General features: G+C 37.1%; 1 protein-coding gene across 3 annotated transcripts in view; it reads right to left on the bottom strand.

Moving 5' to 3' along the window:
* PARD3B (par-3 family cell polarity regulator beta) overlaps positions 1 to 16,615 on the bottom strand; it is a 394,146-nt gene that overhangs the window by 202,097 nt on the left and 175,434 nt on the right. For all 3 annotated transcript variants that reach the window (XM_038141819.1, XM_038141820.1, XM_038141821.1), the window contains exons 7-10: positions 15,562 to 15,687; positions 10,676 to 11,031; positions 8,874 to 9,013; positions 7,962 to 8,090 (exon numbers count right to left, since the gene is read on the bottom strand). In XM_038141819.1, the coding sequence (XP_037997747.1) occupies positions 7,962 to 8,090; positions 8,874 to 9,013; positions 10,676 to 11,031; positions 15,562 to 15,687 (751 nt within the window). The remainder of the gene's footprint in view (positions 1 to 7,961; positions 8,091 to 8,873; positions 9,014 to 10,675; positions 11,032 to 15,561; positions 15,688 to 16,615) is intronic.

Below are 16,615 nucleotides of genomic sequence, written 5' to 3'. Positions count from 1 at the left end.
CCAGAAGGCAACAGACGGAAGTTGTCTAAGAGGAAATCTTTTCAGTTGCTGTCCAGATTTGGTGGTTAAACAGAGCAGAGCAAACAACCAAACAGGTACTATCCCACTCAAGGGAAATCAGGACAGGACTCTTTTAGTTTACCGATATACCTGCATGCAACTTCAGTAAAATCAATTCTGGCATTTACCAAACCACCAGAAACCAGACAGAAAAGTTCAGAGTAGAGTTTATATGAAGGTGAGAGAACAGAGAGTTTGATAGATATGAAAGCAGAAAGCCCTAATAACACAGTACTAAATAATATTCAGCAATGCAGACTGAAAACCTGTATCTAAGGGTCTCATGGTACATTTAATTAATCTTTTGCCAATGATTTTAATTTTTAGAAGCACATCTATACCTCAGATATCAAATTTATCTGTTAAAATATTATAATAAGGGATTATTTAAAATAATCTAAAATTTTACTGGTCTCACCAATAAATTCTCAGTATTTTAAAGACCACAGAGAATATACTTTTAGCCTTCTCCTACTCCTAACAATACACAGATGCTAAGTAACCAGAGCAGTACAATCAGAACTATAACCTTTGAGAAAAGTACCGTGCATTTTATTCTTCCACTTTCTACTTAGTCCATGGTTATATCTACACAATATTGTGTCAATCCTCTGTCTACCATGGGACACCACTTTCAATTAGTCCTTTCATTTAATCTTACAATATCTGTTCTCATTGACCACAGCACTTTTAATCTGTGGATTTGTGATAACCTAATGCTAATCTCTCACTGGAAAGGTTGCCTTATATATCCTTATTGTGTTTTTTGCCAAAAGAGAAGCTTACAAAAAAATTAGCTCTCACTCAGGCAGGAAGGAAATAGCATTTGTTTGACACAACAAGAGACCTTTCAGTACCTGTCTGGTGCCCTTGACCAACACACTAATATGGCCTCTCAATATGCTGACTGCCCCTTGCCTGGCTGCTCATTTCTGATAAGGGATGTCAACTCCCTGGGGTGCCATTCAGAGCCGACAGCCGAAGGCAAAAGACCCAGGAGGGTTATTTTCAAAGGTTTATAAAGGAAATAAGACATTTGCATCCTTTTGCAATGACTTTCTGATAAAAATATTTACATTGTGGCACCACATAACTATTATTGGCAGAAAAGCTTGAAAAGAAGATACTCCCTATTTGCATCATGCTCCATATTCTTTCCAAGCACTTAGCCACAATTAAGAAACACTTTGTTGGCAGGTCAGTCATTCAGTCACTACGAAATCTGCACTGCGTTTTGCAGTAGACATATTCTAACACTCTTAATAGTAATACTCAAAGGCAATACACTGTTGCAATCTTGTCACAATCTAGTAAATAACGAAAATCATTGCTGCATGTATTCATCTTTCGTATTTCTGACATTTATATTGGCTTCTTTAAAATTATCTGTACTCCATACTACAATAAAAACTAAATGGCCTCTAATGGCACACCCTGCTAAGAGAAGAAAGGCAGTAGCAAATCCATGGAGATCTATGATAGCATGCTTGGATAATTTTAACGTTAACACAGTACAATACAAATTTGTGTCACATTAGATAGAATGTGTCTGGTTTGAATTATGTTGACTCTCTGGAATTACAGCTTCGAAAACTGACAAAACTAGACTCAGCTCTTCATCCAAGGCACATACAGTGCATTTCAGAAATGGAGATTTCTCAGTTTGCTTGACTTGCCTATTGAAAAACCCACCAAGGAAATGGCTGGCCCTTGCAAATGGCTGGCCCTTGCAAAAACTTGCAAAAGTTTTGTATTTGTTATTTGGTGTGCACTGCTCCTCAACACTAAAAAAATGCAGTTTCACTTAACTTTTTAAGCTACATAACTGTAGGAAACAGAGGGAGAAAAAGTAACTAGTTCAGTCCTCAGTCAAGGTCAGCCTCGCTGTGAAAACACCCATTTTCAGCCCACGGATGGGGTAAGCCATGTGCTTATGCACCCTACTGAGCTGAAGTCTTATGCAGTTAATACACCTCCGCACCTAGAGCCTAAAATCTTATCCCGCATGAGGATGGAAAGTTGTGTGGTATTTTCAGGGTGAATTTAAGGGTGCTGCTACTGTATCATTTCAGAATTCATTCCAGGCACAGGTCACAACACGGTGACATACAAACCCAACAACTCATTTTAGTGCTTACTGTTTTAAAGGTATGGTAAACAAAGCAAAAAGCAGTGTATAATTCTTTTATGTTTACTTCAAACACCACATGCATATGTTTTACATTAAGTCAGCCTAGGAACACTTTTTTCTAAGCTCTTTATGTATTCTAAGACAGAAAGATTTTAGAAATGTTCATATGGTATGTGGAATAGAACTGGTGACCCTTGTAAATGGCAAGGCACTACATTTGTTAGCAGGATTTAAAAACTGCCCAAACACTCTGGTTTTATTAAATGCAAATGCTGTAGACCTGGGTAAATGCATCTAAAACATATGAAGACTCAATTTCTGTTAAGACCAGATTTTATATGCCTCTATTGTGATGTATATATACTTATGATACATTAAAGTGAGCTTCCAAATAATTTTGGGCAACCTCAGAGCTAAGACATATATTATCAAGTAAGCAGTTTTCATTTCCCAGTGTTCTGAGGCATGGTTCCAAAATCTAGGAATTTTGGGCAGTAATCCCATAACATATCTTATGAATATATTATCTCATTGTGCCAGTAACATTATGCTTTTCTCTCCTTACTTGCATCCTCTCTAACTTATTCTTTACCAGCAGGCAGAGCACCATCAGAAGTTTTTGCAGGCAATGAAGGTCATGACCAGGTCTTTCAGACCATCCTTTTAAGGTACCTCATATTTGCTGGAATATAGGAACAGTGGGCTCTGAAAGGCAAATCATTGCTGGATCATAGCACTCTGAGGGGCCTGACAGAGAAAGCAACAGTAGACCAGATGCAATGAGGTCTCTGTGGCCTCAAAAAAGCTAACAACTGCTATCACATAGAAAAATCACATTTCCGTACCGGTACCTTTATGAGCACTTCACTGCATATGAGAGCTCAAAAAACAACCACTTTTTAAAGGTACATGGATTACCAAGCAATTTATTCCCCTTTGGTAAACTAGGGAGGCACACAAACCCTGGATAAGGAGATACTTTTCAATGTGACAGGAAAAATCGTCGCATTCCTTTCTTAACACTGATCTCTCACTGAGTTTTGTAAAGAGCACAACTAATCAACAAACCTCAAAGAACAGTTTCCAGTACTCTAAGACATAATGAAATAGTAACCGTCTTCTGAAATACATAATGAAGCTGAAAACCTCTGAGGAGCTGCAGCACACAATGTTTTGTCTTTAAAAATATACATTTGTGTAGACACAACCTATACTCGCTTCTCAGCTATTCCAGATGAAGAGAATAGGTCCAAAATGAAACTTTTCTTTAAAATGCCCAGGATATTAAAAAATCTACATAGTTTATAAATGAAGAAAGGTGCCATGTACATTCACAATAACCTTGTCTTCATTACACAGAACACCTTCTTGTGTATGCTAATAAAATTCAATATATACTTCTTTTTTTTCCTATCCAATTCATCTCCCTTAGAAGAGAGGTAACACAATAGAGAAATAGTACTTGCTGGAATCACTTTCTGACTGAAATTATTTGTCCATTTCTGGATAATTGAGCACTAGAATCATGGTTTTGAACTACAAAAACAGGTGCAAAAATGGTTAAGTCTAGGCTGTAATTTCACTTATTATTTCCTGCACATAAAAAGGCAAGCAACAATTAAAAGGAAGTAATAGAAATTAAGCTTTGAATATTAAAACAAATAGGCCAACTGGTTTTCCTTCAGGCATATAAGTTCAAGGCAGTGGAAGAAATTAACTGAGGGAAGACTAAAACATAAAAGTTAATCATATGGTAAGTAGAAAAAAATGCTTAATTGAACTTGCCACTCATCCTGCTTCCTTCCATCCTGTATAATACACTCCTAAAAAAAGACTTAAAGACCCATACCAAGTTCAGTACACTGTTGTTCATTTAGCTATTGTTATAAAAATTATGGTTTGTTCCCTTTCATCCCCCGTTTTTCAGGCATCAGTTAATATGCCAAGAAACCTCAGAAATAGCAATTACAGTTGCAACTGTAAGTCAAAGAGATTTTTAAAACAAAAAATAAAGGGTATGCAAAAATTACAAAGTATCTGCTCTAACTTACAGAAAAATGCAAGCAAATATTTTTGGTGATATATTATTTCTGGCAATTGCAGAACAGTCACATTCCTCAGCTGGTACGCATCATACAGAATAAAGAATTGCAAAGGATCATAGCACAGAATGGGTTGCACCGGAGATGTTCTCATTCAAGCAATATTCCCTTTTTTACCAATGCGGGGATAAAGAAAGAGAAGGGGGAGTAAATAATTTGTGCATCATTATTAAAAGAAACGGCACTTTCAGAGCATACATTTTCCCTGGAGAAAAAACATGATGCAAGAGACACACGTGATTAAAACACTCTGTTTCCAAAACAGAATAGAATGAGAGCCACACTTTGATGGGCATTCAATTCACTTTGAGAGGAGCTGGAAAATCTAAACCTATTCAGTTAAACCAGTTTCTGTAATATTTACCATGTCTAGAAAAGAGTGTTACACAGCTGAAAACCCAAATGCACCCCCAAATGCACCTTAAAGGAACACACTAATCACTGGCCACTCTGTAGACAGTGGTAATTAACTGAATCAAGATCTTCCCCTGGAGTTTTGGACTCAGCCCCTTGCTTAGCTGCTACATTGTCAACAGCTGGCATGAATTACTGGGAACATTTGGCTAACTGGATAATAAGGAGGACAGCCTGTGGTTGGTCCAAATTCTACTTCACTAATCTGTTTCAATATATATATACATAAATCTCATTAGAGCCTCCATATCTTTTTTTTTAAAGGAGTAACAACCCTACAAATACTGGGGTTTCAATTCTTTTCCCTTGTTATGCACAAACACTGCAACTCTGTAACTCTCAGACGCTGCAAGAACCAATGTAACCAAAGCCCCAATTGCCTACAATTTAATAATACTTTTTTGCAACACTGATTCATCCTCATCCATATCACATCTCTGCTGTTGTGACAAAGGCTTGCTACTCTGAATATATTTTTCTACTTGCGAGCAATCCATAAGCACAGATCACAGTAACAAAATACCCAAACTCTGTTCCCATCTATCATACTGAAGAGAAAATATTCGTGAGAGCAAGCTTTCCCCGAGCCACAGCTTTATTACAAGGTAAAGTCAAATTATATTATTACAGACCCATGCAACAAAATGCCACCCAGTGCGACTTTATTACATTATTTGCTTTGTGCCCATGCAGTTATCAAATTCTCTCTAGCAAATCCATATAAAAACCCAGTTCTAGTGGAGCAACAAGCTCAAAAATGGTTTTGTGCATGGGTTTCTAGTGGGTCCAGCTTCCAGATGTATCTTTGCCACAGGAAACTGTAGGGAGTGGTTACATTTACTAGCTGGCCCTTCTCTTTTTTCTTTCAACAGGTAACAGGGAATCTAAAGAAAACAATTCAGATTACAGTCCCTGGAGACTTGCACAAAGCAAGAACAAGTCTGATATAAAGCAATTACCATATTATTGCCAGGCATTAACAAAATCCCCAAGTATTCAGGTAAATTCTGCATGCATGTTACACCATCGGGGCACTCAGTTACAGCTGTCCTTGAAAAACATTGGATTATCCACTGTTTTTCCTTCCCAAACCAAACATTTAAAGTGCTGGCATTTTTCTCCTATATGATAAAACAGTACTGTAACTTTTGAGGTAGCAGAGGATTAGTCCAATGTAATATCATGGCTAAAGCTGAAACCAAACAAAAAAGCTAAATCAATTTTTTTTTTTTTTAAATCTTTGTTAAGACTATTCTCAGACACCTCATGAATTCTAACAAGCATTGTGTTAGCATCAACATCTGGTAGCTTAGTGGGATGGTAACTCACACTTTTGCTGTAAGCTACCAGATGTTGCTGAAGGGCTTTTTAATTTAGATAGGCTAGTTCCATAAATTCATGTAATGTATTTCAGTAATTGTTATTTTTATTATGTTGTACTTGATTGAGATAACGAGGAACACAGAGCAGTATTAGAATTCCCACACCATCACTGTTACAGTGATGGCCATCCCTTGTGCATCATTCTATCACAGAGAAAGCAATCTCAGAGAAGGTCAAGCCAGCAGGATAAATGTGGCTACTTCCTGGATTTCAATCATGCCATCATAAGTAAATCACCCTTTGAAAGGTAGTTAATCCTTGCTGTAGAGGCTAGAATTTATTACCACACAATTGTGGCAGGTAGAAATTATAAACAGCTTTTAGCTTCTTCCAATCTTTTATACACACACACACTGCTACAGTGATTTCCAGAAGAATTTGCACTATGACAATACATAATAGGTATAATGTTGGGGGAACAGGAGAGAAAAGAGAAGAATGCATACTTTTGAAAACACATTTTTTAAGTAATGTGCTTTATAACTTAAAAAACCCAGAAAACACTGTTAATGGCTAGTGTTTTCAAAAAAAGTAAGCTCTTATTTAGAAGAGCTGGTGAATGAAAAGAAATTCTACATAGAATAGATAATTTAGTACTTTAAGAGTCAAATTTCCCTTTGATCCACACAGACACTGACTCTACAGCTCAGGCCTCAGCAGAGCAATGCAATGACCAGCTTTGGTGCTTTGGCAATCACTGACAACAAACGCCCAGTTAAAAGGCTGAAGACTGCCATTTTGCTCCTTAAAAATTACACAATAAAAGAGAAAAATGGATACAAAAATAGTTTTGCTGAGACACTTCACAACTGCTCACAAGAAAAAGTGGGCAGCAGCAGCACAAGAAAAAAGACTCACATGAGAGAACCTGAATGCCCTTCCAGCTCCCTATCCTGTCATGGGCAACCCTGACCTCAACAAGGTCCAACCCGCAACAGGGAAACAAGAGGAAAACTGTCAGCAATGTTCTGTGAGGAAACATAATGGAGTATTTCTGTAGAAGATCCTGACAACAGTCTAAAGGAAAAGCAAGAAGGCAGCATCTTAAGGAAAGGATGAAGGCGGTTTGTGTTCTTTGAAGGAGATAAAATGAGACAAAAGCAGGAAATGCTGTCCTTTCCTTATCCTGAGGACTTAATGAAAGGTCAAGTATAGCCATCAATCAAGATAAGGAGGAGGCAACCAAAGAAATGACCTTCTCTGAGGGGAAACAAGCATGTATCAGATAGCACTTTTACTCTGATGCAGTTCTCTATGTGAGAGAAAAGGGAACACAGTTTCATGCCAGTGTTAATAAAAAATGAAAGTGAAAATCAAGCACTTGAGATGGAAAAAAGACAAGCAAAAGCCTATTAAGTTAAATGCTAACAGCCAAGGAAAAGCCAGCTTCCAAAATTTGTGAAGAGTGCAGAATTCTATTCCTCACCACTACTGCAGTTGGGCACCTGGCTTATGAGACATCTCCTGGGGGCAGCCACCCTCACTAGTTTGTCAGTGATAAGCTGCAGGCTAATTACATGCACTTTAAATTTCTGGTTTAAAGCTTGTTGCTTTTCTGAAAGAGAATAACCCATTTTTAGTTATGCTTGACCTCACACTTGCAAAATTAATTTACAGTATTCCCCTGTGAGTTATGCTTATGCTGTCATTTTTGGGGATGAAAAATCAGATTGTGTGGAGTTGCATCCAATGCAGATAAAAATCAAACACCCTCAAAATCAAATTTAAGTATAGATACTTCTTGAAAACAAGCCTTATGTGACTACCTTTTATTGCCATTTCTCAGCTGACATAATTTCTATTTCCTGGGCTAGTATTTTAACCATGGAATTGTTTCCAAATCACTATTTGGGAAAGAATAACAAGTTTACCAGCTCTCGAGGTAGAAAGGCCTCCTCCTGACGAGCCACAATCAGACAGACAGTCTCGCCTTGCTTTGTGCTTCTCAGCATAGCTACAAGCTCTTCCTGGGTCCTGCCAGTGATGTCCCGTCCATTCACCTATTAGCCACAAAAGAACAGAGGATGTCTTATCTCTGACTGCCTTTTAGCAGGTTTATTAGGTTCTCCTCACCTAACACAGGTGTCATTCAGCAAGTGAGAGCTAAGAAGAACCAGCAACAGCTCCCATACTGCCTCCCCCTCTGGCCCTGCACAAATTACTTAACCTTTCTCCTCCTCATTTTCACCATCTGTTAAAGCAGCTCTGTAGTACTTACTCGCCTTGCAGGGGGTTTGTGAGGCTTAATTAGTTTGTAAAGCACTTTGAAGATGAAAAGTGCAGCAACAAGACCTTAGTATTAAAACTGTTTACCTTAAGAGCTTTTTGAGGTTGCAAGTAGAAATAACCCATTAGATAATAAGACTGTAAGTCACAGGATATCTGAAAATTTTCAACAGACCAATTTGAGCAAAATTGCCTTAAAATGAGCACTTTACCAGCTTGATATTAACTGGAGATTTGTGGATGTGGCTGAAGAGGCAAGACATGTTTAGGTTCTAAATAAATACATTTATCTGTTTTAAAAACCAAGATCTTATCAGGTTCCCCTTGTTCAAACACCCCATGGACCCTTGTGAAAAGAACCATTTTTCCACCTCATGGAGTAAAGCACTTGTTGACAAACAAGTGATATAGAAACTGTGAGAATAACTTCTTTTTTTAAACCAAGGGCAAGAACTGTAGTTCCATACATCAATAATATGCATGAAAAAATAGAAGATTTATGACAAAGCAAGCAATCAATTTTAAGCAATGCAAATACAATGGATGTTTATCCTAACCTCCAGGATTCTGTCTCCTGACTGCAAACGACCATCTTTTACTGCTGCACCTTTTGGTAAAATATTCTTCACAAATATTGGACCAGGACCATGTACTGAAGAGTCTCTGGTAACCACTGTGAAACCAAGTCCTTCTGGACCTAAAATGTCAGACAAAGAATGCACAACATAAATTTCAACATGTAAACGATGATCATTAAAAGTAAGCAAACAATGTCAGCAAGATATCCCAGAGAATCATTCATGTTAACTCTTAAAAAAAGAAAGCAAACAAAAAGCTGTAAACACAAGCCAATCTTCTGCATGGCCCAGAGAAGAAGTCTACTGATGTTCAAACATATACACAAACCCTCTTACAACAGGTACTGATGGAAATACTTGGGTAAGCACATAATAATAAAAAACAAGAAAGAACTCTCTTTTTAGAGCATTTACCTTTTCTACAGGTCATTACAATATTAGTCATCACTTTAATGTCAATTGTTTTTCATGGAATCAGAGCAATTGGAATTGTTTATTTATAAGCCTAAATATAATTTAGCAGGTTTTACTGAAATTAGGTAAATGGGGAAAATATCACATGATTTGAATGCAAAACTTGATGATGTGCTGTTCAGAAGGGACAAAATGGTATTTCTAAGCTTCCATTAGTGAAGTTGTTTGCTGCTTAGAAATAAACAACCTCAAATGTTAACAGATATGTTATAACAAGTAATTAGGGAGTAAAATAAATACTAGCAGGTATTGCTTATAAACCACTAAAATCACTGGGAATAGCAGAGTCCATAAAAATCTTTCTATATTGAGCAGTACTTCTACCCATGTGATAGTTTTCAAAGATATCATCATGTCAGTATCACACTGCTATAATTTCTAAAAATGTAAATGTTTCAAAATCAAAAGCATTAGATGTGGAATAGGAACATTCTCAAGCAGATTTTATTAACACAAATCTGAAGAGTTCAGAAGTAAAAATGAGTGATTTAAGTAAAGAAACAACAAAAATTAAGAAATGAGACCTTGATTACATTCATAATGTGCTATGAGAATAAAGTTACAGACAGTTTTCAAAAGGGCCACTTCTAGGATCAAATTTTACTCTCAGCCAAATCAGAGACAGAAATCAAATAGAAAATACAAATGCTAATTGGAAATTTCTTAAGCACATTTTACTACATGTTCCTAAACCTGTTATTCCATTCAAAGACAGACAGCTGCATGGTGCAGCAATTAAAGATACACACACAAATTTGGCTTCCTGACAGCTGAATAAATATGATAGAAAAAAAAAAGAAAGGTTTGCAGAAAATAAAAAAGGGAAAGACAGGTATATCTGTGGTCAAGCTCTTGGAAAACACAAAATGGCACAGTAGATTTTAAACATATCGTTAAAAGAATGTCATAACACTGTTGAGGTCAATTAGCAGGTTAAATAAAATAACAAAGGTCATCAGCAAACAGTTCAAACTTTGATTCTGTACTTGTGAAAAGACTGAACTACCTCTTAAAATCACTTGTTGCTTATGAAATTGTTTCCACAGTCAGTAACAGAGATGTCCCATTCAGTAAATTCGGATAACATACATCCAAAATTTATGAGAAAGCCCACTGCAGAAAACATTACTGTACCTTTACTGTACCATTACTGTACCAAAAATATTGCCATACCTTTTGAAAGTTTTGGAACTTTTAAATTATAAATAACTTGCTTGTGTCTTCAATGTCACTTGTTAAATTAAAAGTTAAGGTATTACTATAGAGAACATGACACCGAATTAATCATATCATCTCCAAAGACTTACCTTTCTTCAGGTCTATCTTTATTTTCTTTGCATTTCTCTTACTGCCAAAGCCCATAAGTGGAGACAGTGAGGGAGAAGAAGGCTTTCTACCCAGACGTGGGAGGTTGGGGCTCTTAGCTTGTTGCAGTGCTCCCTGTACACCTGATTCCAAGATGGCTCCAGAAATATTAATTGTTTTCACAGCAGGTTTTGGATGAAGAGGAGGTGGAATTTTTGTTTTTGTAACTCCTTCTTCATTATTCAGAATACAAAGAGGAGCAATAGCAGACTTTTCATACTGTTCTCGGTTATACGGAGGAAGGACTTCCAAGATGACATTTTGAAATTTCATTGCCTGACGGAAGATGTCCTGAGCCCTTTAAAAGAAAGATATGAAAATTCATACAACAAACTAGAAAATGTGGGCAAAATCTGAAGTTGTTTACAGTGAATAAGATGAAAGTTTACCTTATGTTCACACCTACAGAGTCCCTTTTTTAGAAAAGTACACATGAAATAAGACTTCAAAACTACAACATTTCCTTACATTTCAAGTAGGAGCAGCATATCTGTTGGAACTCCTAAGCTGCTACGAAAACATATCAGCCAGAATGAAGCAATGAACACATTTCTTCATGCAGAGCATCAGAAAGGGAAGGTCTCATGGCAAAAGACTGCTGAAGTTACAGCTTGCTGCTTTTTTCAAGTGCTTGTCTGTTACATATTTTCTTGTTGGCATAGAGGCACACTGAGAACTCATCACCAATTGTTGTGGTGAATACATCTACTCCAAGCAAGCTCAACTCTCCATTTTTTCCAAATGCAGTCTAATTGCTCCTCAGATTTCTTTGTGATCCCTAATGCAACTGCTGGCTGATTCCACAGCAATACAACAGGATAAGAGTATGGGATACATAGACAGTAGGAAAAAAAACAACCCTGGTGATCAAAATGGTGCAATTATTTACATAATTGTAAATTGAGTTTTTACATAAATGGATAAATAAATAGGTCGATATTACTCACATCCTTCAAGAAGTAACCTTTTACAAAGTGGATATGCAAATATCCAGATTTCACATAATCAGTGTTTTTACAGATGTGCTCAAATGCCACATCAGAACTGTGCTAGAGCATTTAATGGAACTATTCCCCCTTGATACTGATAGGGCAATGGGTAATGGTTTCAAGCTAAAAGAGAAAGATTTAGGCCAGACATTAAGAAGAAATTCTTTACTCAGAGGGTAGTGGAGTACTTGAACAAGTTGCCCAGAGAAGCTGTGGATGCCCCAACCCTGGCAATGTTGAAGGCTGGCTGAATGGGGCCCTGAACAACCTGATCTAGTGTGTGACATCCCTGCCCATGCCTGTGGGGTTGGAACGAGATGATCATTAAGGTCCCTTCCAACCCAAACCATTCTATAATTCTGTTAACTGATACCTGGTAATGATATCATGCTCAGATTCCCGTGCACTGTAAGGCAATTAAGACAAGTTGGCCAAAAGAACTGTTCATAAAGCCTTCCCTGGATTTTGAATAACCTGTAGACTTGGACAATCAAGCCATGTCACAAACCTTGGATTCCAAAGGAACAAAGGAGACTTCCCTCTTTCTATGCTTTAGTCTCCTACCTTCTGTTGAAGAGGACTGATTTTTTCCATACTGCAGAAGACTACTTGAGTACAAACAGAATAAGCAGCTGAAGTGCATTTTGAGAATTAAAAACCGAAAACTTCTGCTTAGCTGAATTGAGGCAAGAGGGGAAGTAATGGCTACATTAAATTTTACATAAATCATAGAGTCCCTCTAAGAACATTGTACTTATCTCCTGCCCTTCTGCAGTGTGTTTGCCAGTCTGAGTCACTATTTTGCTCAAGTCTTGGCTTTGGATTTGCACTCAGTTATGTAACAGGAATCAATGTTGAAAGTATTTCTGAAATAAATTTTGGTTTTTTTACACTGACACAGGAAGGAAGCCACTGCAAATATAAATGTTTTGAAAGCACACCTACTGCTTTCCCAGATGAAAAGAGCTACACGTATGTCCACCTTGCAAGTGTGGGTGGTGAAAAGGAGAGACTGTTTTAAGAGGGTTTTCTGTAGCATGAAGACATTGAAGTCAGGGATCAGTCCCAATGGATACTGCTATGGGAAAGAACTATCCTTGCCACACAGTGTACAAGCATCAAGAGTCAGAATAGCAACATTCACTGACAGGCAATGCTGCCAGAGAGAAACCTCAACCTTTGAAAAGAAAGGGAGAATGTTGTAGGGAGGCATTCTTTTAGTATCACCCGCAAGGGCTCTGTTTCAGAGTTGTAACAGATTGGACCCCAGTGTCTCTGCAGAGGTTATAGGTTATCTGTTCACCTGTAGCCTGTCAAAGTTCTTAAGGACAGACCTTACCCTGATAGTAGAAACCATGGCACACTTCCAGCATAAAGGATGTAAAATGTTAACTGTTTCTTTCACACTCCATCTTCATCCTTGTAAGTAGCCGCTTGGTCTATGTTACAAGGTAATTTAATAACTCTGTTTCAAAAGGTTAATATTTAAAATATATGCAAGAGAAAACATAAGATCTCCTTCAAACAGAAATTAGTGGAAATCACTCAAGACATCCTATGGGAAAGTCTAAATGCAGTCTTCAGGGGCAAAATAACTGGCTGCACTTCAAAGGGAAAAAATAATGAATGGAGAAATTTATATTTCTTGAGACCCCAAGTGCATACTTTAAAGAAGTAAGCGAGTCAGTTAAAAGAGGTGCTAGAAACTCTGCAGCACAACAGAATGTAATTGAATAGATTAGCAGCAAATGAAAAAGTAGACCAATAGTCCCAATATGTAGCTGCTATAAACATGGGAATACAGAAAGTAGGCTGCTGCTGCTACAGCTGCAAAAGAAGCAATTGTCAGGAGCAACACTAGAATGTCTCTATTGAAATTAAAAGGAGACAGCATGTAACAGTCTAAGTGTTAAAACAGCTTTTACAAGGGTTATGAAGAAATGCCAATTTGAAACTAGCCAAGAGATTTTCTTCTCAAAGGAGAATCTGATTGTTATTTCTGGGTCAACAGTCATTGGAACAATACTTTGTTGTAGCTTTTACAATTAGTGGCTTTCTGTAACTTGGACTTCTGTCAGGTTAGAACAGTTATGTCATGCAAGATGAAAACTAAAAGGCGTGCTCACGGAGATCAGTTTCAACCTGGAAAGAGTCTTTCTTTAGCCATTCTCCACAGCCAGGGAAGAGAGATGATGTAGAAAGGTATTCTGGGAAAGAATTCAGCAGAACAACTCAAGACTTGGGAATAGGCTAGAGCTCATGTAAAAAGTTCTTCCCAATCCCCAAACAGACATCGAGCCCTCTATACCTGTATTTTTTCCTCAATGGCCACTGAAACCCACTATTTGGTTATGTAATATAAGGAAACTTAGCCCAACAAAATTAGGCTGTGCTCTGAGTCACCTTTAAGTCACTTTTCTCTCCCAATAACAAAGAAGGAGTCTAACAAGACGGATCTCTTTAAGCTAACTCTTATGGTAAACAGTCCTTCCAACTCCCAAAACTTTACACAAGCTTTTAGAAAATGTCCTGCATGTTGCATTTTGAAGGAAAGCCTGACAGAGAACTAGAAAATTTCCTGAGGTATTTCTAACTGCCCCAAAATCTAGTAGTCTTACAGAAAAACATGCAGAGTCCTCCACTCCACAAACACCTCATGGGCTGAAAGCCTTTGGAGATCTAGTTGCACAGAAGAAAACACAGAGGAGACAATACATTGTAAAGAAAAGATCACATGGGATTTTGAAAAGAGAGGTTTTGATTCAAGCAAAACCTTATTTGCAAAATTTCATTACAAAACTGCACAGTGAGGCAATGAATGTTTTAATAAGATACGGACAATTATGTTCTGCTAAAATTGGTATTTTTTTTAGGAATTTGCATGGATGGAAGAGAATGGCACACACAGAGCCATTCTGTAAAGGCAAAGTGCTTTTACCACCAAATATGCAGAAAGCTGTAACTGAAAAGCTACCAGAAGGGAAAAAAGCAGTCTCAAAACCAAGAATACCTATGCTACAGAACTACACTGGTTTCATGAAAACCTATTTTGCAAATATTTATTCCTAACTGTGAAATTAATCTATTTGATTTTAGTCTAGAAGCCTTGAACATTTGGCTTACTGTTTAGAAAGTTAAGCCTTGACTCCTTTGACATCTCAATAGGTTTTTGTTATATCATAAACAATCACTCAGTTGTCTAAACATATGGATTGAGAGCAAAAACAAATTACTATTTAATTACTACAGCAAATAACTGTGAAATTTGAGAGGCTATTCTTTTGCGCAACAATGCCACATTAATCCATAGATGATCAAAACAACCTGTTAGCTAAAAAATATTTGATATAGATAAATGTCAACAGACTTTTAATAAAAGTCATAGGAAGTGAGACTTTCCATTTAGCTCAAGTAATCATAGTCTGACAGAAGTATTTTTTTACAAAAATTAATGCTCAAAAAGCTGCAGCACAATAAAAAAACCTCTTATTTCATTTGCAAAAGAACATTAAACACCATGCTGTGATGTTGACTCATTCTGAAGGTCTTATGAAAAAAATTACAAAGAGAATATGGTAAAAGTAATATAAGAACTAGAAAGTGAAGATAGCAACTATGAAACTTAATATTATTAAATTAAGTAAGCATAATAGGTTCACTAAAACTCCTCAAATTTCACCTTATTTGGAGGTTTCAGAAAGAAAATTATGATGTTTCTGTCACATATCAATTTTATAGGCATTTTTTTCTGCAATAACTATTAATCCTTTTACAAGTACTTAAACACAACACTGTATAAAATCCTGTCTCGTTAAAAGTATTAATAAACCAGCACTTACTGTGCAAAGGTTTTATCTGTAAGGTCCACATGGTTTATCTTCACAATGCATTCATTTTCATGGAAAAGACCATCACGCCTAGATCTGCTGTTTTCCTCAATACCACGGATGAAGAGTCCCAGCATCCTAAAGGGCAAAACATAGGTGCAAACTGTCCTTATTGTGCTGATATGAATTTAGAGAACTAAAACCAGATATTAATCTCTATTGTGTATGAAATGATAGAGTAGACTGCCTCTCTATCTATGAAGTGCTTAACCTAGAAGAAGATTTCAGCTGACTTATTAACAAAAAAAGGGGGGGATTCCAAAAAATACCACAAAAAATTGCTGCACGCTAATGCTTTACTACTTGCAAGAACTTGGGGAGCATTAAGTCCTGTAGGTCATACTTGGAAAAAAAAGAGGAAAACACCTAGATCCCTCTCCAGTTAAAAATGTCAGTATGGGTAATGCAATATTTTTCTGCCACTGCTCCAAATAAAAGCACAAGCAGATTGAAAGTAATTTTCTACCTTGACTTCAATAAAATAAACAGGAGTTAGAATGAGACAAAAAAACCCTGACTTTTCTACTTCTGAAAACATCTATGAAATTTTCAGTTGCCAAAGTCCTTTGCTTTGATACAAGACAGCAATTCATGTGGCAGGACAGCAGCAGAACATCAACACCCAAGCTCTCTGTTAACAACTGCAAATGAAAATGGAGGTGCAGCACGGAATAATGCAATAAATGAGCCAGGATGGGTGGCGCAAAATTCCAGTGTTGATAACTCTGCTGGGATGATAGGCTAATCCTGACCTACCTGGAACACTGCTGTGTTGCAAACTATAATTCAACATAGCTATATCCAATGACACCACTACAGTGTCCAAAAAATCCTGACAACTGTGAGTTTGTGAACAACTTCTATAATCAATCATTGTCCACTAAACTTCCATACCACTTCAGCACCAAAGATGGTCATCAAGGATGACCTTTAGAGACTATTTTCTATTGGTTATGCTCCATAAAATATTAATGTGCAATTTCCAACATGCCAGCACTCCAATCAC

The sequence above is a fragment of the Motacilla alba genome, chromosome 7 (genome assembly GCF_015832195.1).
Source record: "Motacilla alba alba isolate MOTALB_02 chromosome 7, Motacilla_alba_V1.0_pri, whole genome shotgun sequence".
NCBI classification, from domain to species: Eukaryota; Metazoa; Chordata; class Aves; order Passeriformes; family Motacillidae; genus Motacilla; species Motacilla alba.
The sequence above is the reverse complement of the archived record's forward strand: the minus strand, read 5'-3'. Positions and strand labels throughout refer to the sequence as shown.